General features: G+C 39.2%; 1 protein-coding gene across 1 annotated transcript in view; it reads left to right on the plus strand.

Annotated features, from left to right (window-relative positions):
• The window catches only part of LOC122800414 (cadherin-23-like), a 406,400-nt gene extending 385,118 nt beyond the window's left edge, over positions 1–21,282 (plus strand). Inside the window, exon 5 of the mRNA XM_044069862.1 lies at positions 20,429–21,282. Coding sequence (XP_043925797.1) covers positions 20,429–20,623 — 195 coding nt within the window. The 3' untranslated portion in view covers positions 20,624–21,282. The remainder of the gene's footprint in view (positions 1–20,428) is intronic.
• Positions 21,283–23,005: the final 1,723 nt, after the last annotated feature.

The following is a 23,005-nucleotide window of genomic DNA, read 5'->3' on the forward strand; positions in this document are numbered from 1 at the left end:
GTATGTCACAAGCAGAATTTAAATTCTTGGATGTTGCGGTTCTGATCCTTTTCATTTTGCAGATGTGCATAAGGACTATCAGAGCTGGATCCATGGATGCCTTGCATGCCAAGCATAGATTGCCTCTCAGTAACCTGTAAGAGACAGGGTATAGTTTTAGGGCTTTAAGGTGATCCATACAGGATAATGTGCTTATACCCTGGAGTCTTCTGGTAAGGAACCTTTGTGGGTGTTCCAGCTGTTGCATAGGTTAGGTTAGGTACATACTGAAGGGTCATTATACTAAATGATGGGTATGATAAGGGCCGAATAAAGTGGTACTATGACTTCCTTGGACCTGGATGCTATGCCCTTACTTATAAGTGGGGTGACATAGAAAGATTTTCTTACTACCTTGGCCACATGTTTGCCAGATTACTGTCTACATATGTTCTCAGATTCCTAACTGCTGGGTGAACTCTCAGCCAATCCCTAGTTATGTGTCTTAATTCTGTTTCCTAATTAATGTTGTGGCCATGACTTAGACATCCATTTTTCTACAAATGTTGTCTTAGTTCAATGTTAGTTTTTATTTCTATCTTTACTTGTTCAAAAGTTACTATATGCACCCTATATTTACTATCTTGTTTACCACTGTGTTTCTTTTATTGTATTTAATGCTGTTTGTAATGCTGTATAATTTTATTGCAAATTTCTGTGTACTATATTTGGAGATTTTCTCCAGGGGCCTCCACTGAAAATGGGCAGTTTTGCCCAGTCGGACGTATCCCAGTGAACAAATGTAAATAAAATTAAATAAATAAATAAACTTTTAGGGGTGTTTTATCAATGGCGTTATTAGCCTCAGTGGCAGTTTTCTCAAAAGGCACTATAATGCTTTTCTTGGCATTGAGTTTTAGTCTGTGACTTTGGCACCAGTCACTTGGACCCTCTTGTAAGATGTTTGTGCTGTAGGGGAATCTATCTGTGAACTTGGTCACCCAAAGGCTCTTGACATTAGTCTTTACCTCTGAGAAGTAGGTACCAAATAGGAGCTGTTCCAGCACAGAGTCCTGAGATACCCTGCTGGTGAGAAGTCTCTTAGTGGAGGTAGTATCACTGATCTTGACTTCCTTCGCCATGTTTGTCAGTGAGCAGGCAATCCAGTGAATTTTGTAGAGGTTTATGCTCAGTTTGGCGAGTTTGTCATCTGTAATCAAGTGGGGTATTGTATTTTCCACTCCTCCATTGTTTTGTTGACCTTCTCAAAGATGTCCACCAGGTTTAGTAGGCATGATTTTCCCTTGATGAAGCCAAACTGGGTTGGATCCAGTGTCTGAAGGTTGCCGATGTCTTTGTTCATGCTCGTCCATGGCTTTGCATATTATTAAACTAGTCAGACTAATACATCTGTAGTTTCCTGGATTGGTTGATGGTCCACCCTTGTGAAGTGGTATAACTGCTGCAGTCTGTTCTCATGATACAAACCCTATTTTGAAGCTATCATTGAAAAGTGACATACATGGTCCTGATAGGTCATGTTTCAAGCAATTTAGAAGGCATCCCTGGATATTGTCAGGGCCCATTAAGGGTGTGTTTTTGGCCTTAGCGAGTGCTGGCAGGACCTGTTTCCTGCTAATAGTTGGAGGGGTATGTTATTAAGTATTTCATGGAAGGAGAATGGGGGGATTGGTAATGAAGTTTATGCTGAATTTGTCATACAGCAAATTCGCTATGTCGCTCTGCTCAGTGAAAGTGGCACCACTGACAACTAGTTTGGCACACTAATGTGTGCTGTCCTTCAGGTTTCAGACATAGGTTTAGAAAGCCTTTTGGTTATCTTCAGACTGTGAGGCTATCTTGACCTCAAAAATGGACTTGTTTGACTTAATTAGTCATCTTAGTTTCCTGTTTCATTTAATTAGAAACTTCCTATTATTATGGGAGTTGCTCTTCCTGATTTTGCCATAATTTTTTCCTTCTGTTATATGCCCTATTAAGGTTAGAGCTTTCCCATATTGTGAGTACCACATCCAGCATGTTGGAACATCTACTGATTGTGCACACTAGCTGGTCAGTGGTATTTGTGTAAAAAGTCTTGGGATTATTGTGCCTGCGAGTATAAAGCAATGTATGTTTCCAAATCCACAGAGGTGTAGTTAAATTCTCTCAGAAATGGGGTATTTGGTTTAATGGTGTCTCCAGTATGTCTAGGTGTAAGTTTTGGGATTCTGTGAACATAGAGGGTGACCTATACATTGCTAGGGTATGGTATGGGATATTGTCTATTGTGATTTGCACATGGATAGATTCCAGGGCATTGTACTGTTTAGCCAATATAGAGTTATGCTTGCTGCTAATATAGATTGACATTCCTCAACCTTTTGCCCCTATTTGTGCAGCTGATGGTCTAAATGTGTTAAAGGCACTGAATCATTGCACTGTCTGAGTACTTTCTATGGGTTTAAACCATGTCTTGGTAATGGCATAGATGTTTGTAGTCTCCAGAATGAAGACATCTTGTATGATATAGTGTTACTTACTTAGGTTCCTAGCATGAACAGTGACACTTTTAGCTTTCTTTGGATTTGATTTGCTATGTTAGTAGGTTTGGCATTGGCTAAAAAGAATGTGAGGGGGTGGGTAAATTTTTAGGAAGTATTCAAAAGCCTAGGGAAGACGGGTACAAACTATCCATGTTCTCTCATGCTGACAGATATGGAATCCTCTGAAAAGACACCTGAAACTTAGCCGATTATTGATTAATGAATAAGGCCATAGAGAGCCTCCAAACACCTGACCTGTCTAAGTTTGGATTCATCAAGGGAGGTCATGCTTGATCATTCTGGTGGACTTTTTTTTTTTTGAAAAGGTCACCAGAACAATGGGTAAAGGTAAAATGGTGCACATTGCATAGCTGACACAGTCTCCCACTCATTCATAGTCGAAAAGTAAAAAAAAAGACTGTGAATAAACCCCTGTGTCACCCTCTGGATTATCAGCTGGCTCACTGACAGGATGCAGGAAATTTAATGTGGGGGAAGTTACCTACACAATGAGACAAATCACAAGTTAAGCCCCCTAAGGATATGTATTGGGACCTCTCCTGTTGGGCTTCTACTTCTCTGAAGTAAAAGCCAAATCAAAGGGCTCTGGCTGACTATGTTTGTAAATGATTGCAAGTTAGGAGCTTTTATTGAATCCTTAAATTACTAATGACTTAGCTGCCCTGCAGTAAGGTTTTTCCCAAATAAATAACTGGTACCAAAATCATGGCGTGAAACTAAATGCCAAAAATGCATTATTATACCCTTTGGGAAGTCCTCTTACTTTGAGGAACTACAGCATTGACAATACACCCCCCTAATATGTGACCCATTTGTTTGGGATTTCAGAACTTATGTGGATAGTGACCCAGTTTTTGACCACATGTCCATTGTAATAAGAACATTCTTCAGTTTTGCACAAATTCTAAACAAAGATATTATGCCTAGATATAGGGATGCTATTGTCCCCTGTCCTTTATAGGCTATCATTTAGTGTGATGCCCCTCTTGACATGTATCTGCACAGACACATGCAGCAACTGTAACTGAAATGACCACAGAGATACCTTACTAAAGCGATACAAGGCCTAAACAATACATCTTACATGGACCAATTCAAAGTTCTGTCACTATACTAGGTATCCCACAGACTGCTAAGAGGTGACTGGCATATGAGGCATAGTCTTACCAAGACTGATTGATTTACTATTTATCAGCAAATTAAGTGGCTTAAGAAATACTTGGTCTAAGGATCTAAACCACTTCTACAACATCAACAAAATGGTGTGGAAGAACAGGTATATGTCCCAAAGGATACTTCTGCTGTGGAACAGACTCCCCATGCACACAAAGTTCATCCATGTCCATGAATAAGCATAACGTGGATCTATGGATAGGAATCGGAAACATTTCCCTGGGATTACCTCTTGCACTACTAATGGACAAAGGTAGCTCCTAAATACTTTATCCCATGCATAGGTCCCTCAGATTGTCTGTGGTATGATCTCAGCTATTTTCAGTAGAGGTAATATGTAATTATCGAACGTGAGATGGGTAAGGCCAGTCTAACCCCATTTGGGATGGGTTAATTCAAGCACCAAAAAAGACATTGGCTAGGCTTAAAATGGCAGGCCATTTTAAGCAATGAACATATAAAATGGCAATTTCGATATCAGTAATTTGCACTGTTGTCTCTCTTGATCATCATCAGTCATCATCATCCCCCTTTTTTTCATCTTCTGCATGGGGTCAGTGTGTCGTGTTTGCTGTCATCATCATCTCTCATTCGATGCCAAATGCCTGTCATCTTTGGCACTCATGCCTGACTGTTGCAGAGTTTCTTTCACACAATCCATCTACCTCTTTGCTGCATGCCCTCATTTACTCTTGCCTTCTTCCTGTCTGTCCCAAATATTCTTCACCAAATTGTCTTTGCTTTTCAGCACATGTGCCGTAACCACCATAATCTGTTCACATTGATCTTTTCTGCAACTGGAGCTACTTTGGCTTCTGCCTTTTTGTCCTTATTTCTTCATTTGTCCCACAGTGTGCATCCTACTACCCTTCTCGGGCACTTCATTTCCATCACCTCTAGCATTCTTATATGCTCTATCTTTACTGCCCAGGTTTCTGTACCATACAGTAGTATTGGTCACACCAGTGTCTTGTACACCTTACTTTTCAGATTCTTTGGCATTTTTCTGTCAGGATTTAGATAGTGGTCCATTTTAAGTAATTTTTCCATTTGCCATAGAAACCCATCCCCACAGTGGCCAGTGGTACATTGCAGTCTGGGATAAAGCATGCCTGTACATATCAGCTTTCTGACTTTACATGCAGCACACAGCAATTGTCTATGTGAAGTTGCATCCTGCTGCAATACATCAGCTTGCCAACTGTGGACTGTTGTGGAATAGATTTGTCCAATAAATAATAATGCCAGCAGCTGATTCACGTGTGTACTTTGTCACTCTTGTGTCCTTGAATAATTTTGTTTTGGAATAATATAGGTCTTTATATACTGTGATTCATGCTAAACATTAAAGAAAGTGTCCTGTGACTAGTTGGGTTTTTGTGGTTAAATAAAAAAGAATTCATAATTAATTAATAACCTTTACCTTTTTGTTAGGATTCAGTATTACTTTAAATAATACCTTCATTGTAGTTCTTGTGAAGTTTAGAAAAATTCTATTCTTAAAATTTAGTGACCTTGTTTGGTTTTGTACAAATATAATAATATTATAATAATGGATGTAGTAGAACATATTGCAGTAGCTAAGCTAAGAAGCTTCTGGAGTTAGTGTCTGTATATCCAAAGCACCTCCCAAATGTAAAGTATGTGTTTCATCATAAAATGTTAAAAAAAATAGAAATGAAAACTCAGTTCTCGCCTTTTAATATTGGTAAACGTGGACATATTTTCCTAATGGCCTGATTTCAGAGTTTTTTTAGCCAGATGTTAATAACTAATAGTGTAGAAAATTCTTACAACTTTAAGAGGAATTTGCGTATATAATATCTGTAAAAGTTAAGTATTTAAATGAAATGTGTTTAATATTTTTGTGTCAGAAATAAAAAGTGATTGGAAAGAGATAAAATGTCATGTGAAAGTAAATTTGTGTATTGAAAAATATAACACATTTTAGGAAGCTATGCCAAATCATGATTATAATAATTAAGGCTTTGGTGTTTCTTTAACTTGTTTCAAGACTATTGCCTTTTTGTTACTTATTAGTTTTTCAGTATTGTAAATGATTAAGCATATGAATTTAGTTTTCCAGCTTTCATTTATTTTTGTTTCTAATACTACTGGTAGCAGTTTATAACTGTTGCAGAAGGCACAAAATACTTGCATCTTTTGTGACCGTGCTAGATAAAAAAAAAAAAAAAGGATCCGTATGCATATGGATAACTTGAACATCACATTTATCACTATCACTAGGTTCAAAGCCACCAGTTGTGCCATGAAGCCAATTGGTCATGACATGAAACTAAATTAGTTGGCTGTGTTATATGATGTAAACTGATGTTGACACTAGATACTGAACTGGAGGCTCAGAAACTGTGCTGAAATGTTAGTATCCTTAAAATGCATAGGTTGAAAACCGTATCTAGGATATAAAATAGTAAATGTCAGGATGTCGATTGTGCCAGCAATTACCTGATGCATTGGTGCAATTACATTGCACTTTTGTTTCAAAATGGGACATAAATTACCAGAAACAGTCAGACATTATAAACATGAGGTGCTGTATGAAAGTTGAATTGCTTTGTGTTCTTAACATGGTTACAGTATCCAGGTACTTGGAAGACCAGAAGACGTGAATGTCTTTCTTAGTCATCACATGAAGATTTGATCAGTCTTTGTCATTTCTGTTGAGACAGTGGTATCACAAATTGCTGTATTCACAAAATGTAATTTAAAATTACAAATCCACATAGATAAGGCAGTAAATATAATAAAAGTCGATGATGCACACACTTGGGACATCTTACACACAGTTCTGACTCTTTGTAAAATATAATAAGGTAGATCTCATAGTAAACAGGAGTACCACATATGGGTCCAAAGGACACAACCACATTGTTTTGGTTATTAATAATTCGCAAACCTTCAATTCCTGGATTTTCTTTCATGTTTGATCACTGTTTATCTCTTGGTAATCCTGTAGGTTATTTACAAAACACTAGTACTTTTTAATAGAGAAAATATAGCTTTAAAAAGTCTCCTCATCCCTTGCCATGATCAATAGTTACTTGACTGTCAGATGTCATTTTTAGAAAGCCACAGTTGCTATACTAGGTTGCTAATTGACTTTCTGATTAAATGGTCTTAGACTCTAATACCTTGAGGTCTTGATAAGGCTTCATCCAAAGAGTTGAGGGCCAGACTAATGGCACATTCACACATTTAATTGTATACCAGTTACTAAATGTATTCAGTGAAATTACAATTATGGCTGTGAAAAGCTTAGGTTAAGAGGCACTGATATTGGGTTTTATCCTTGAAGGTGACAAGTGGACCACAAAAACAGCCTCACATCATCTTGCAGACATGCAGGGTAGCAACATGACAACTTGAACAATGGCAGCGCTGCATGTGTCTGATCAGCCTAGGAAACATACACTCACTCGTGTACTCCTCAACTAGACTGTGCAGCACTGCATTTCTTGTGGCTTGCCAGTTCACTGTCAGTGCCTACACATGACTCAACTGTGTTGGGCATACAGCAATGCAGTACACTACTGATACATGGCTGCTGTCGTACTGCTGTTTCCTGGAGCTCGAATAGATGGGTAGCAAAAGTACTTAGAATGTAACCCCCCACCACAACACACACACACTGGCTCTAGAGTCAAAACAATGAGAGAGAGGGAAATTTCTACAGGCAAACTGAAGTGCAAAGATAAATATTTTCAGTGCAATTCACATTGCAAAATGGATTTTGTTTGTAAAGTAAGCAGACTGTATTTGGGCAAAGCTTAGTGAGCCAGATTAAAAAATGGTAACAGGTCATGCCTGGTCTATGGGCTGGTAGTAGTTTGGTACCATTGTTCTTGGATGTATTTTTGACTTTAAGCTATAACAAATGTTATTTACAGATCTCTTGATAAAAGTGACAGTCTAGCAATGAAGCACCTGAGATATTACTATGTCTATTTATTTATTTGTCTGGACCAGTTCCAAATTTAGCATAGTGGTATAAACTGAAAGAGGGACAATATAATTTTACCACTTACAAATTTTAGTTAAGCAAGCATAAAAAGCATACGTCAAGCAAAAGCATCTGACACTGGCTGAGTGGTACTGGGTGAATCTGAGAATTTATGTTATGTATGTGTATATACAGTCATTGATAGAGAGAAGAAAGAAGATTGTAAAACAAGGAAAAGAATGCCAGATATTTTGCACCATACAGGACATAATGAGGTTTATATAAAATAATTGTTTGCATGTAACATGGCTAGTACTCTATGGGGTATAACATGAATTGCATGCCACAATTGGATGTGTATACAACACTCTTTAGAGGAAAAGCACATTGTGAAGAGCGTTGCTATGAAGCTAGTGAGGGGATTTCAAGTAAGGAATGGTTGGTAATGACTATCACATTAGCAGTTGTTCTTATCTGTATTTGTCTTAAATAAATAAAAACATAATTTTCTAATCATGATGTAAGGGTGAAATTTAGGAGTATATTTTATTAAACATATCTTCTTGTTTATGCTGCAGTATGTGAGAAGTGAAATGTATTTTCTTTTAAGATTAATATGGAAAGTAGGAGGCTTAGGGTTTTTTGTGTGTTACAATTTGCTGAAATAGCTTTATTAAATTATTCCTGAATATGTTGGAGGAGTTGCTATTGTTCAGGGCTATAGGGAGGGATTCAATATAGCATTGAAAAAAAAAAAAACTATTGCTGGTACTGTCTTTATTTGTGGAAAGTGTAGGAAGAGGGTGTGGGGTTTTGGGAATGGAGGCTGTAGTTGGGATTGTTTAAATACTAGTCCTCTAGCAAAGTTGTTGAATGTATCACTTTAGATATTTTTGTATAGGATAGACCCCAAGAGGAGGTATGCTTGCTTTTTTATTGGGAGACCATGAGCATTGCAACAAATATAGCAGTTACGATCCTGCTTTACTGAGAAAGTATTATAAATATGTGGATTTTGTTGGTTATTACTTGCAGGGTGTTTTTTTTTTTTGTGTTGCTGCTCCAATGAGGGAGGAGTCTGAATTCAAATCTTGATAGGAGAACACCTTTACCAATCTCTGCTGTTTTTGAGGTTAAGCAATGTGATGTTTTGTTTGTCTTTCGGCTTTTTCCCGGTAAGGGGTTGCCACAGCGGAACTCCGGTCTGCTAATGATTGGCAGTAGATTTTTACGAAACGCTGAGGTGCCAGCTCGACGCCCAACCTTCAACGAAAGCATGCCCATTTACACATGCATGTCTTTTGAACGCTATCCAACTGTGGGGAGGACATGCAGACTCCACACAGAAGGCCCTCCCAAGCCAAGCCGATAATCGAACGGGAGAACCTCTTGCTGTGAGGTTACAATGCTATTGCCGTACCACCGCAATGTGATGTTCTATTTTATTTGTTTTTATGTTACTGATAAATGAGGCCCCTTTCAGCTATGACCCAACTGCGGAGAACAATCATGTAAAATTTCTAGTTGCAAATTTAAAGGGGGCTCTTAAATGAGATTACTTCCTCATTAGTGTCTCTAAGGGGGTAGGTACAGGTTTTGATAAATTCCCACTACTGTCTTCTACACTATTAATGATGAATTTGAATGGAAAGGTAGACAAGAAGCAGGTGGCTTATGCTATTACAGGAAGCCATTTAGCTTTTGTAAGAAGGCATTAATAAGTTCTTCATGCACAGAATAGGAATTTGTGTGTGTGCCTTAGTCATCTATATATGGTGCTGGAAAGTTGACTTTTGGTCTAACTACAGCACAGGATAGCAGGTATTTGTGATTTCAGCGAGAATGATGGATTAATCTGCACTTACTAGTCTGTGGAAACCCTTACTAGCTTTTCAGGATTCTGAATAACATGGCTTTAGTACAGTGTATCATCCCTTTCTTTTCTGGGTGATTCATGTTCAAGTCCCATTATAGAGTTGTACTGAGATGCGTTCATTTTACCATTGCAACAGCTAAAACATGCAGCTTATTGTTTTTACACCCATGGCATTTTGAGAATGACTAAAGTTACTGATAGTTGCACATTTAATGCAGAATTATTGGCAATCCTTTAAAATAAGTATTTCTTTAAAAGTCTATGTTGTATATAAGATAATTTGAGACTGTTGACCTGATACATCCCCACCTTCTTGCAATATCTTAGTAATGGGTGTCAACCCTAAAGTTGCCCCTTCCCTCAATCCTAGCCCTACACCTTACTTCATAAAAACCTTCTTGTTACACTGCCACAACACAAGACACATTTAGATAAACAAGCAATGCTATATCTATCCCCCTAACCCCTGACCTTAACCCTAAAGTACACAAACGCACAACACCTCTCCTTCACTCATCCCTGTCCCTACCCGTAACTCACATACACACTAACAAACACTGTCGCCCCTCCAACCTCACTTACCTTTTTTGACATTATACACCATCAACATTTCCACTACCTACCTATCCGTACCATTGACATTAAACTACACCCCTGCATTTTTGTCAAACTGCATTCAACAAAATGCAGGGGACCCATATATAAAATACACCTTTTATTTCACTATGACGTTTAATATAATCCAAACCTGACAGTACCAGAATAATTACTAATTTTATTTTTCCTTAACCCTGGATGACTCTCATAGGGCTGACACGCTGAAATGACCTTGTTTTTTTTTTTGGAAAAACTAGTTCTTGCCTATAATACACTGTAATGATGCAGATGGCACGATTATAATGCTTTACACTGTGAGAATGGCAGCCCCATTCTCTTAGAATGGAAGTAGTCAGAAATACCATCAAGTCTGAGAATCCTCAGTAAATGTGTCAGCGACCTTTTAGCACTGACTCTTACATACGGCTTTTCTACATAAAAAGGATACATAAATAACTAAATAAATGCAGCAATTAAGCCTTTTTAAAAGTGAATCTTTCTGAGTTTCAAGTTCTGTCTCCCTCCCCTGAGTCAGACAGATTGCTTTAACTCTTGGATTACAAAATTGAACTAATTTGTAAAGCTGTTCTGAATGGTTATCAGGTTTATTCATCTTCAGACTATAAAGGTTTAAGAGGTGTATGGTTCCAGGAGTAAGAAAAACATTGCAGCTTTTTTATGACAGCCCATAATCAGAATTGTGAATTTTGAACCTGAGCAGCTTTGAGCTTAGTTGGTGTGAAATAACAAAAACAATTGCAGTTACTTTGCTGTGTTTGCCTGTCTTAACAAAACGTTTTCAGATGTGAAGGGCACTGTGATGCAACAGCAAGGTAGATGAATTCCTAATGAAGATGCTGCGTGCTTTCATTTCTGCTCAGTATGGTGTGTACTGAAACTGTAGACTAGAACAGAAATTTCACAGAGTGGGAGAAACTGCTAAGTGATACTTTTTCAATATGTGAAAGTACTGAATCATTCTCTAGGGATGGCAGTACAGTATGAGGAAAGGAAGTTTTGTATTTTTAGTATGTGGTTGTTCTAAATGTAACCGCTGACTTATTATCTCGGCGGCATAAGTAGAACATCTCCTTCAGATCCAAGTCCTGAAAAACTATGGTAAACCAATGGTAACTTGTAAGAAAGAGTTTTTCATTTACTAAATTATAATGCCCAGTGTGTAGTTCTTTAAATGATTATAAATGTTTATCTATGATTAATGAGAAGTTTTTAATACACATGTATACATGAAAATGCCCACATTCTTAAACAATAATTAAGGCTGCTTCCTCAGTTTAGAGATGTCACTTTCCACCATCTGTCCAAGACATATCACCTTCTGGCTAAGGCTTGCTAGCAGATATACCACAACCTAGACAAAACCTGCTATATATATATATATATATATATATATATATATATATATATATATATATAGCTATAGATAGATATATATATGCCATCATCTGGTCAATTCCTGCTATTATATATACCATCATCTGGCCAAGGCCTGTTAGCATATCTGCTACTACTGTAGACTGTTCTGTGGGGCTGTGGGATGGACCGGGAGTTTGCATTTCATTCTAACATGATATCATGTAAGTAAGACATTGTGATATCAGATTTCAAAATCTCTGCTTTCAAGTGTCTTTTTTTTCTTTTTCGCTGTAAAAGTAAATGCCACATCTTTCTGCACCAACTATACAAAGGCCACATGACTATGCCGAAGTCTTTTTTTTTTTTTTTCAGCTTGTAACTGCAGTAAGTAATTTCTGAAAAAATTCTTAACCTGCTTGTTTGGACCAAACACGGCATCTTGTTTTTTGTGTTTACCATTTTGGAGTCAGATGACATGCTGTTCTTTGAAAGTATGAAACCATAAAACTCAAGATGTCCTTCAAGGATGCATCTGCAGTCCTTACATATGGGTTGTCCTGCCTCAGGCAGCCCTTCAGTCGGCCGGATTCCAAAGTCTGGGTCCGGCGTCGGCTGGTGTCGCCCTTTCCCTGACGTCAGAGCGCCTGGGGTATAAAAGAGTCAGCCAACGCCATCTTCCCCAGTCTTTCTTGCCGCATGGTGCCCGAAACAGAAGCAGTTCGCAAGTGCCGGTCGGCCAGCTCCTGTAAATTCAGCTACCGAAGACTTCAAAAAAGCTAAGTACCCCATTGGGGACTCTTTCTTGCCTCAGCCGATGTCAGATCAAACGCTTAAAGTTAATAATTGCTTGACTTGTGGGAAACAAATACCTCATAAGGATTTCCATTCCTACTGCCTCCCTTACCTAGGCCCAGACCACGATGTCTCAGCCTGTACTGCCTGTGCCTCTTTTAATCGACGCACTCTTAGGCGTCGGTTGGAGTTTGCAGAGGAATTTTTTGGGGCTAGTTTTTCTTATAAAATGCCGTCGGAGACTCCGACTTCTCATTTAACCAAAAAACGGAAGGACAAAGGCCGACACACGTGGACCATGGTTTCGGCTGAAACCACGCCTAGGCCTACTGCGAGTGTCTCGGTCTTGGCTGAAATCGAGTCTTTGGTACTTCCGACCATGGAAACGGTACAACCGACAGCCTCGGCCCCGGAGGCTTCTTATGAGTCGGTTATGGATTTACCCTCAGAAGCCGGTGTTCAGGAAACTACCGACACCATTCCCTTAGACAAGACTACCCCAGCACGTGGAGCAGCCAGTCCCCCTGCATCCATGTCCATTAAAGCATTCACTAGGGCTAAAGCTGCTAAGCAACAAAAAATTCTGCCTCCCAAGACTATTTCTCAGGGATCCACTACAGGTTCACAGATACTAAGTTTGGCTGAGGATCTTATTTCCTTAATCAGGGGATCCCAGCCTCATCCGGACAGGGGCTCTCAACCCCCTCTAGACAAAAGGCCCAGGGCTGAGTCCGCTGATCCTCAGTCCTCTGATGGCTCTGCTCTATCAGATTACCAGGAGGAGGCCTTCACGGCCTACGAGGATTCTGATGCAGAGGAATCCATTCCCTCTGCCTCCCCTCCTGAAGAGCTGTCCTTTGGGGAGACCCTTCACTCCATGAGAGAGCATTTCCAATGGCAGGGCCAGGAATTCTCCGATTCCAGGAAGAGATTAAGGACTTTTCTTCAGTTACCTCAGCATAGACCTTTGGCTATTCCTCCTGTTTTAAGTGTCATTGATGATGTGTATTCTGAGTCTAGCACTACCCCTGACACCCTTCCTTCCGGCTCCTGTTAAACCCGATAGGTACTACAGGGTCCCGGACTCGCATCATTTCCTTTGCAAGGCCCACTCTGCTGACCCAGAAACTATTTCCCAGGGTCTTAAAGGGGTTGCAGCTGCCACTACTAAAAATCCACTCACCTCTGAAAGGGAGTCCAGGGCTTTAGAGAGATGGGGTAAAAAAGTGTATACTTCTTCCACTCTGTCTATGAGGGCTTTGTCAATTTCATATGATACAGTACCCAAGAGTATTTGTTGGATGAATTGCAGAAAAAGCTGTCTTCTCCTGGACCCCTAGACCGTAAGTCACTTCAGGATCTGGTACATAATTCACAACAGGTTAGCAACCATTTCTTGCAGTGTGGTTATGATGCATTGGAAGCTTCATGTAGGTCAGCAATGACAGGTGCAGTCATACGTAGACATGCTTGGCTGAAGGAACAATCTCTGCCAGATCATGTTAAGGCTAAGCTTCTGGATGCTCCACTGGAAAAGCAAAAGTTATTTTGCTCCACTGCTCAGGAGGTCTTAAAGAAATTTGAGGAAAAGGCTAAATCTGTGCAAACAGTCAAAGATTTCCTCCAGGTACAACCACCAAGATTCAGCAGAAATTGGCCTTCTAAGAATTGGTCCTTTCCAGAAGAGAGATATCAAAGAGGCAAGAACAGGCGTGCCAGAGGTAGAGGGCAAGCTAGAGGCTCCTACAGAGGACGTCAGTGGCAGCCTCCTAACCAGAGAGGTAGTGCAGGACCAACAACTGCTGCACAAGGACAGACTCAATTACTTCACCTTGATCCTGCCAACCAGGGCTCAATTAGAAGCACCTTTGGGCGGAAAATTGTCTTTATTCTCAAGAAAATGGCACAGTATTGCAAGGGACAAATGGACACTGCAAATAATAGACAAGGGATACAGGTTCCATTTCCATACATTACCAAAAAGAAAAGGAATGCCAAACCTGCCACCAAATCAAAGGGCAGAGGCTTTAAAACAAATTGCCAACCTATTGCAAATGAAAGCTATAGAAAAGGTTCCTCTCGCAGAACAAGGCCAAGGATTTTATTCCAGACTATTCCTTGTCCCAAGAAAAGAAAAACAATGGAGGCCTATTCTCAATTTGTCCGCACTCAATACTTATCTCATTGTGCCAAAATTCAAAATGCTGACCCTACAGCAACTCCTTCCCATGCTGGGCAAGGGGTCTTGGCTGGTAACTCTAGACCTCAAGGAGGCATACCTGCATGTCCCTATCAGACAAAGTTGCAGAAGACACCTCAGATTTCTTGCAGGTTCAGAGCATTATCAATTCTCAGCATTGCCCTTTGGCTTATCTACTGCGCCCAGAGTATTCATGAAATGCCTGGCATCAGTAATTGCACACTGCAGACTTCAGGGGATTCAAATATACCCGTATCTGGACGACTGCCTTATACAAGCGGACAGCCAACAAGCTTTGGGAAAAACATTTGAATTATGCCATCCGCCTTCTGCAGGCCTTGGGATACACAGTCAACATTCACAAGTCAAGGCTTGTGCCATCCCAAAGAATAACTTTTCTGGGTGCGGAACTAGATACAGCCACCCAAATGGCTTTTCTCACAGAAGAAAAACAAAGACAACTACTGGATTACTTCAAAAATCTGACAAAACAAACTCAGATGACTGCAAGGAAAATCCTGCAGGCCCTGGGTTACATGGCATCGTGCATTCTTCTGATTCCATAAGCAAGGCTGCATATGAGAAAACTACAATGGTACCTAAGGAGTTTATGGTCTCAGCACAATCACAGCCTAGAAACTTTGATACCACTCATTCCATGCCTTCAAAAGGAATTCCTGTGGTGGGCCCAAGCAAGCCAGTCAAACAGAGGTCTGCCTTTCAGCAAACCAGTAACCAGCCAAACTATTACCTCGGATGCTTCAGACCATGGATGGGGAGCACACATGGAGGACAGATGCATCCAAGGGCTATGGTCTCAGAAAGAATTGCGCATGCACTTAAACCAAAAGGAAATGCTGGCAGTGATGCATGCAATCGAGGCCTTCAAGCACTTTCTACATCAAGGCCACCTGCTAATAAGGACAAACAATGCCACAGTTATGTGGTACATAAACAAGCAAGGAGGTACCCATTCCTACCCTCTTTGCAGACTAGCAATGAATCTTTGGGAACTTTCCCTAAAACTCAATATAGAGCTGCAATCCCAGTTTGTGCCAGGAAAAGACAATATACTGGCGGACAGCCTAAGCAGAAATACCATGGATCCACACGAATGGATGCTACACCCAGGCATCTTCCTTCAGATAACACAATCTTGGGGGAGGCCGGACATAGATGTTTTTGCCTCCCACCACAATCATCAGCTGAAGAAATTCTGTTCAAGGACATACCACCCACAAGCATGGAAAGTGGACGCTCTCTCTTTCAGCTGGAATACTCTAACAGTGTATGCATTTCCACCTCTTCCACTAATGACCAGGGTCTTACTGAAAATCAGGACAGAGCAGCCAAAAGTGATTCTAATAGCCCCGGACTGGCCAAGGCAGCACTGGTACCCACTGTTACGATGCCTGTCACACACGAAACCGTGGCCTCTACCACAATGGTCACTCCTCCTGACACAGCACAATTACAAAACTCTGCACTCCAGCCTGAAAACCCTGCAGCTGACAGCCTGGAGAATACCTTGACTCCTCACCAGGAAAAGCTATCCAAGAGAGTGAAGGATATCATCATGGAAGCTCGCAGACCTTCCATGAGAAAGGCATATTCAGCAAAATGGAAAAGATTCCACACTTGGAGCACCGCAAAGGGCCTAGATGCTACAGTGATGAGCATGGCACATATCCTGGAATACTTGGCAGAAATGCTCCACAATGGCCTTTTTACTCTTCCATAAAATTCATGCTTCAGCAATTTCAGCAGAATACAATACTGATCCACCTGTCTTCTCTCATCCTCTCCTAAAACAGTTCCTAAGAGGAATTAAAAACATCAATCCTCCAAGAAAACCACCAGTGCCTACATGGGACCTTAACTTCATGTTGGAAAAGTTGACTCTACCTCCCTTTGAACCAGCAGCATCTTCAGAGTTACAGTTCCTGTCTTGGAAGACTGCCTTCCTTCTGGCCATAACCTCAGCAAGAAGAGTATCTGAATTGCAGGCACTCATGGCAGTACAACCATTTCATATTTTTCATCAGGACAGAGTCTCCTTGAGAACCAATCCTTCATTCATGCCAAAGGTGGTATCCAGGGTCTCATTGAACCAAGCTATTCACCTGCCTACCTTCTTTCCAGATCCGCAAAACAAGGGAGAAAAACTTCTGCATACCCTGGACATTCACAGACAGTTACGCTACTACTTGGACAGAACTAAGACTTTCAGAAAAACTGGCCAGCTGCTGGTAGCATATGCTGCAGGCATTCAAGGCAAAGCAATTTCCAAACAGACAATTTCAAAATGGATAGGAAATTGCATTCGATTCTGCTACTCTTATCATGAAAAAACTGTGCCAGCTAACATCAGGCCTCATTCCACCAGAGTCACAGCCACCTCCACAGCCTTTTTTAAGAGGGGTGGCTACCAAGGACATTTTAGAAGCTGCTACATGGAGCTCCGTGCATACATTTTCCAAGCATTACAATTTGCCCTTATATTCCAGATCCAGAGCAGGCTTTGCTACGGCAGTCCTGCGGGGCATTTTAGCTACACCATCATTTTCTTAGATCCTACCACCCCCAGCTTGGCTATGGTATTCTACCCATATGTAAGGACTGCAGATGCATCCTTGAAGGACATAGTACAATTTTGTACCTACCATAAATGTAGATGTCCGATAGGTATGCATCTGCAGTCAGGTTTTCCCTCCCTCCTTCCCCTCTGTGGTATTTCTTGGGTACTTATCCCTCTTATAGCTAGCTGGGGTTATCTATTATGGTGTATTTGTTTTTTATTACTGTGCATGTTTGGAATATTTTGCATTTCTCCAAATTTAGCCTTCCTTAGAGGGCACCTGGCATCTGGGGCAAGAAAAACTGAGGAAGATGGCGTCGGCTGACTCTTTTATACCCCAGGCGCTCTGACGTCGGGGAAAGGGCGACACCAGCCGACGCCGGACCCAGACTTTGGAATCCGGCCGACCGAAGGGCTGCCTGAGGCAGGACAAACCCATATGTAAGGACTGCAGATGCATACCTATCGGACATCTACATTTATGGTAGGTACAAAACTGTACTTTATGCTTGTCAATTCAAACTTTACTAAGTGTAAGACTACTCTTTTTAAGTCATTCTAGCACTTTTCTAACAGTTTCAGCATGAATTTTTCTATGCCTACAATAGGTTATAATATCATAGCTGATGTTCTTGGCATGTTTAATTACATATATGACTTGTTGTGCTAACATTCATTAAGATCTAATCTGAAGAATATACTCTTAAATATCAATCTTTTATATTGCATGAATATTGCATGTCTTATGTATTCCAGTAGATGGGTTAGCTGCCTTTTCCATTTTAAAGCTTTACGTTTTTCTCATGTCCAAACAAAGCTTGACTTCACCTGGACTCTTAGGTTTATGTGTTGCCTCTGTCTTAATGTAATTGAAATGTGTGTGTGTGTGTGTGTGTGTGTGTGTGTGTATATATATATATATATATATATATATATATATATATATATATATATATATATATATATATATATATATATATAAATGTGTGTGTATGTATGTATATATATATATATATGTGTGTGTGTGTGTGTATATATACACACACATATATATTTATATTGACATCTATCTATATATAAATATAAAATATATGTGTGTGTATATGGATAGATACTGCAATGTAGAAGGAAAAGCAATTTTTGGTTGATGCAGGACTCCTTACCAGTTCGAGTCAGGTTTTATCAACCTTGAGGAAGAGGAGGCACAGGACTTAAGAACCCATAATAAAGCCCATTCCAGTGATGTGATGCATTGTGCATTACAAGATCAGGTTCAAAGGAAGAGTGCTGACTTTGAGGGAACATGGGCGAAATTCTTGGCTAGGCTTATAAGGGCCTCCAGGCCAATAGCCTAGTAACATCCTATGAACCTATACATTAATAGACGTTGTTGGTGGGACAAAGTTGTGTCGCAGAGACTCCCCCGTCAGTGGAATAGACTCTCCTCTATAAACCTGAGTCAGTTGTATGCAATTCTGTGTATATGTATACATGTGTAATATTTTTATACATGTGTATATGAAAGTATCCTCATTCATTGAGTTACACACAGTTGTCTCGCATTAAAGCCTGGCTGCTTGAAGAACCAGCTGGGGGGGGGGGGGCAGAGGAATTATTAATGCAGATCCTGCTCATCATGGTGGGTTGTAGGCGTAAGTCAAGTTCTCACACACTGCTGAAGTCATAGTCCCTAGTTGAGAATAGAGATGGATGGGGATGTTTGCCTTTACTGAGGGGCTGAGCCTATGGGGATAGAAGTATTCATTCAAGAAGGTGGCTGGCCATACAGCTACCCCACTGTGTGCTCACCCCTTAGGAATTTGCATTTGTGCTTAGAGAAAGCGTAAAGTGCATATTTAAAAGTCTTCTGATGACTGCATGAATGACAGCCATGCCATAGTGGGCTCTTGCCATTTTGGGGATTGAATGAGCAGACCTGTAGCATTTGGCCAGATAGACAGCACACACAGTGACTCTCAAACACTTTAACCAATTACTCTCGAAAGCCTTGCCAAAATATGTCAGTATATTGCAGATATCAATTTAAACCTTATTTTGAATATAAATTAATTCTCTGAGCCATGCTTTATAGTCTTGGATGCTGATTTTATATGAAGTCATTGGATTAACACTCCTCAAACGTTGATTATTGATTTATTGAAGTATACTCTCATATCATTTTCTATGTACGTGCAATGCATAATGTTCCTTTGGAAGTATGTGGAGAGTAAGACCTGTCCTGAAACCGGCAAGGAATCAAGAATGCACCGACTATCTAAACAACAACTCTATAATTTAAACCTGAAACTGCTTGTTAAATAAAAATTTTTTTTTGTCATATTATTGCTTGTTTATAATTGAAAGCTAAATTTTGAGTGATTTAATTTGCGATAGAAAAAAAAAAAAGAATGGTCTGGTCCTTCTAACTACAGATAATAATTCATCGATAGTACTAGAAAGTATTCAGAAAGTGATTCTGTTCTGATATGATCAGTTCCCCTGCAGTCATGTCAGCACTACTGCATATTATTTCATTATAAGAAATATGACTAAAAGGTGTGTGAATAATAAAATTACCCTCAATCTCTAGTAGACAAAAATAAGTGAATAAATTATTGCGGTTCTTTGGATTTGCATTGTAAACATATTACTCTGTTTTTTTTTTTTTTGCCCAGTGCAGTAGATCCTGCTTGATTTGTAGATCATATAATTTTATTATGTTTTTGCACGTACTTTAGACAACTTGGCTGAAATAACCACCTGGCTGTGTGTGGCGAATGAAAGAACTATGGACCTCACTGGTGCAGTTAGTGGTAGTTGAACAAAGCAAGATGAATCAGACTGAGTTACCATCTTTCTGGATGTAGTGACAGGTGGAAAAATGTACACCATCACAAGAAAATGTTGCCAATAAAAATGCTTGGCTTTGTCTCCTAATATATAAGTGTGGAAATTAATTACACAGCTAAGTGTCAGACTACAGCTGGACAAAAGCAATAAAATAGTATAAATCACTGGCATTTTAAGACCGTACTTAGAAAAAAATTAGTATGATTATATAATCATCATTAATCAGCCGTAATATGGAACTGATCTTTCTACTTTCAAGACTACATTGTTATAACAAAAGGGTGACCAGAGAGAAGGATGAATTGTTACAAGTGTTACCTTAGAACCAGAGAATGGAAGAATGATGAAATGGAATAAGAAACTAAACATTGTTGCTAATAAGTCAATATAAAATCCACCTGTTAAGCATAATTTGGTGTGCCTGTCACAATTAATGTTATTGACTAGAATTCTGGTCCTATATATGTTTCTTTTTCAGACTCCTGCAGTTACTAATGTCATCAACTGCCTAAATGAGGGAGGGTGGCTAACAGAAGAGGCACATCAACAGTTTATTAAAAATGTCAACACTGTTGTCAATCCAACGCATGAAATACAAAGCCACATGTCTGAAAATGCAGAGCCAGAATCGTACTCAGGCAGTGAGTCCACAAGTGAAGATGAAACTGAATAACTCCTTTAAGTGCTCAAGTCCTATTTTACTTTATGAATGACTTTGTCAAATTTCTGATGCATAGCTGTATTGTTTTCTTAACATCTTTTTGTTGTTGTCAAGTTAAATTGCATTCATTTGTTACTACTGTCATTATTTTTTTTTTGCATCTCTGTGTTGAATTAGCACAGCAGTCATAAGTTGATTACTGTTATATAATGGGCCACTATAACTGTAAAAGTAACTGACAGGACAATTCATATACGTTTAGTTTCCCAGCAGAATCCTATATGCATGTATGATAAGGAGAGTGGCTATGTGCTCAATGGCCCAGTTGTTTTTTCCCCCCACAACATTTTCCATCATTGGTGTGCATAAAACCAAAGCTATGTGGTTAATGTTAAAGGGTCGCTATTAATGTATGTTATTACAGTATCACGCCCCAGTAGCTTCTAGGGTCAACATCTGGTGTAGAATAAAGTGATATGGAGGAACTGACTAATAGGAATGCAGGTCATAAATAAGTTATTGTTTATAGCATTACATAAGATGAACTAAATTAAACAATTTGTGCTGAAAAACACAAATTCACTATAGATGTAGCTTTCTAGTATCAAAGTGGAGATGGTGTGTGTGTGTGTGTGTGTGTGTGTGTGTGTGTGTGTGTGTGTGTGTGTGTGTGTGTGTGTATATATATATATATATATATATATATATATATATATATATATATATATATATATATATATATATATATATGTGTGTGTGTGTGTGTGTGTGGCTCTACTTCAAAATCCCAGTGCCCATATAACCGATGTTCATTTAAGCGAGATCAAAACAGCAAAAGATGAAACACCTGAAAGGCAAACTTTTCCCAGGGTAAGTAAACACTTGTCCAAACTTAAATGAAACACACTGAGGCAAGTAAACCCACCTAGGTGGGGAACTATGCCCCCCACACCCCTCTAACTATGTATACTAATACCAGGATTGTACTACAGTGGAGAAAAGGGCATGCTGGGCAAGTGTTTACTTACCCTGGAAAAATTTCACCATTTGGGTATTTCATCTTTTGCTAATTTTGTCTCGTGTAAATGAATGTTAGTTATGTGGGCATCAGGATGGGATTGCTAAGTACACCCATCTACATGTATACATATAAATGTGTGTGTGTGCGTGTGTGTATGTGTGTGTGTGTGTGTGTGTGTGTGTGTGTGTGTGTGTGTGTGTGTGTATATATATATATATATATATATATATATATATATATATATATATATATGTCGACCACCGAGTTTTAATACTTTTCCTGCATTGACATATGAACTGACTTTGACTTTTATATGTACTGGTGCTAGAGTAGTACAAAGGTATTTTATAATTTTACAGAGTCACTGAGGATTGTTAAAGAAGTTGTTAAGAGTACAAATAGCTGACCATTATCAAGACACTGCCTAAGCAACTATTGCTGTGTCATTTAGTAATTAACCAGTTTCATACACAAAACCTATTTTCTCATGTATTACTGTTCCAACTTTGTGTTAGTGTTAGCAAGCAATGTTTGAATAGATACCACTACACTTAACACCATTCTGTCCTTTCGATGAGACACTTAACTGAGATCCCATTTGCCTATGTTATTGGTAGTGCAGGTAAATTGTAAAAGATCCCATGGCACTTATTGAAAACAGTAGGTGAAGTTCTTCTGTGCCCTAGCCAAATTTCCCCTAGTCAGTATGAATACCACTTTGTGTCCTTACTGAAAAGAGTCTGCTGGCTTAGTGTAACTAACTCAATTAACAAAGGGTAATTAAATAAAATAAATGCATTTTATTCTCTATCTTTAACTTTCTGGTAAAGGTAATTTCCATTTCATTATTTAGCTGTTTGTGAGAGCCACAATTTTTGCTGTCTTTCTGTTATATCTTGTAACTGTAATATTTATAAAGAAAGAAATCTCTGACAACAATCTTAATAAATACTGCATAAAGAAAATAATTTTTCAATCTTAGTATAAAAACATTATGGAATATGAATATAGAATTGTATACTTTTCTGTAATTTTGGTTGTAAAAATGCTTAAACACAAAAGGGTAATTCAGAATGTGAAATCTGATTTACATATCTCAAATCAGACTGTAAAACAAATCTCATAGAAAGTTGTATCTGTCTGAAGTTGTTTCACATTCCACAGTCCTGCAGTCTTTCTAATCGCATCCACAAAAACAGGAATGTTTAGCTAATGGTAGCACGCAGAATGATACACACATTTGACTGTGACCAAACTCCCCCTTCTCTGAAACACTAGATGATTTCCCAGTCCTGACCACAAACTGTAAATAAGACAGCTTGTATTGATTTTACTGCACAGCATTCAAAAGCCATACCTTATTTCAGAAAAAA

The sequence above is a fragment of the Protopterus annectens genome, chromosome 4.part0 (assembly GCF_019279795.1).
Source record: "Protopterus annectens isolate FY-2018-M chromosome 4.part0, PAN1.0, whole genome shotgun sequence".
Classification (NCBI taxonomy): domain Eukaryota; kingdom Metazoa; phylum Chordata; order Ceratodontiformes; family Protopteridae; genus Protopterus; species Protopterus annectens.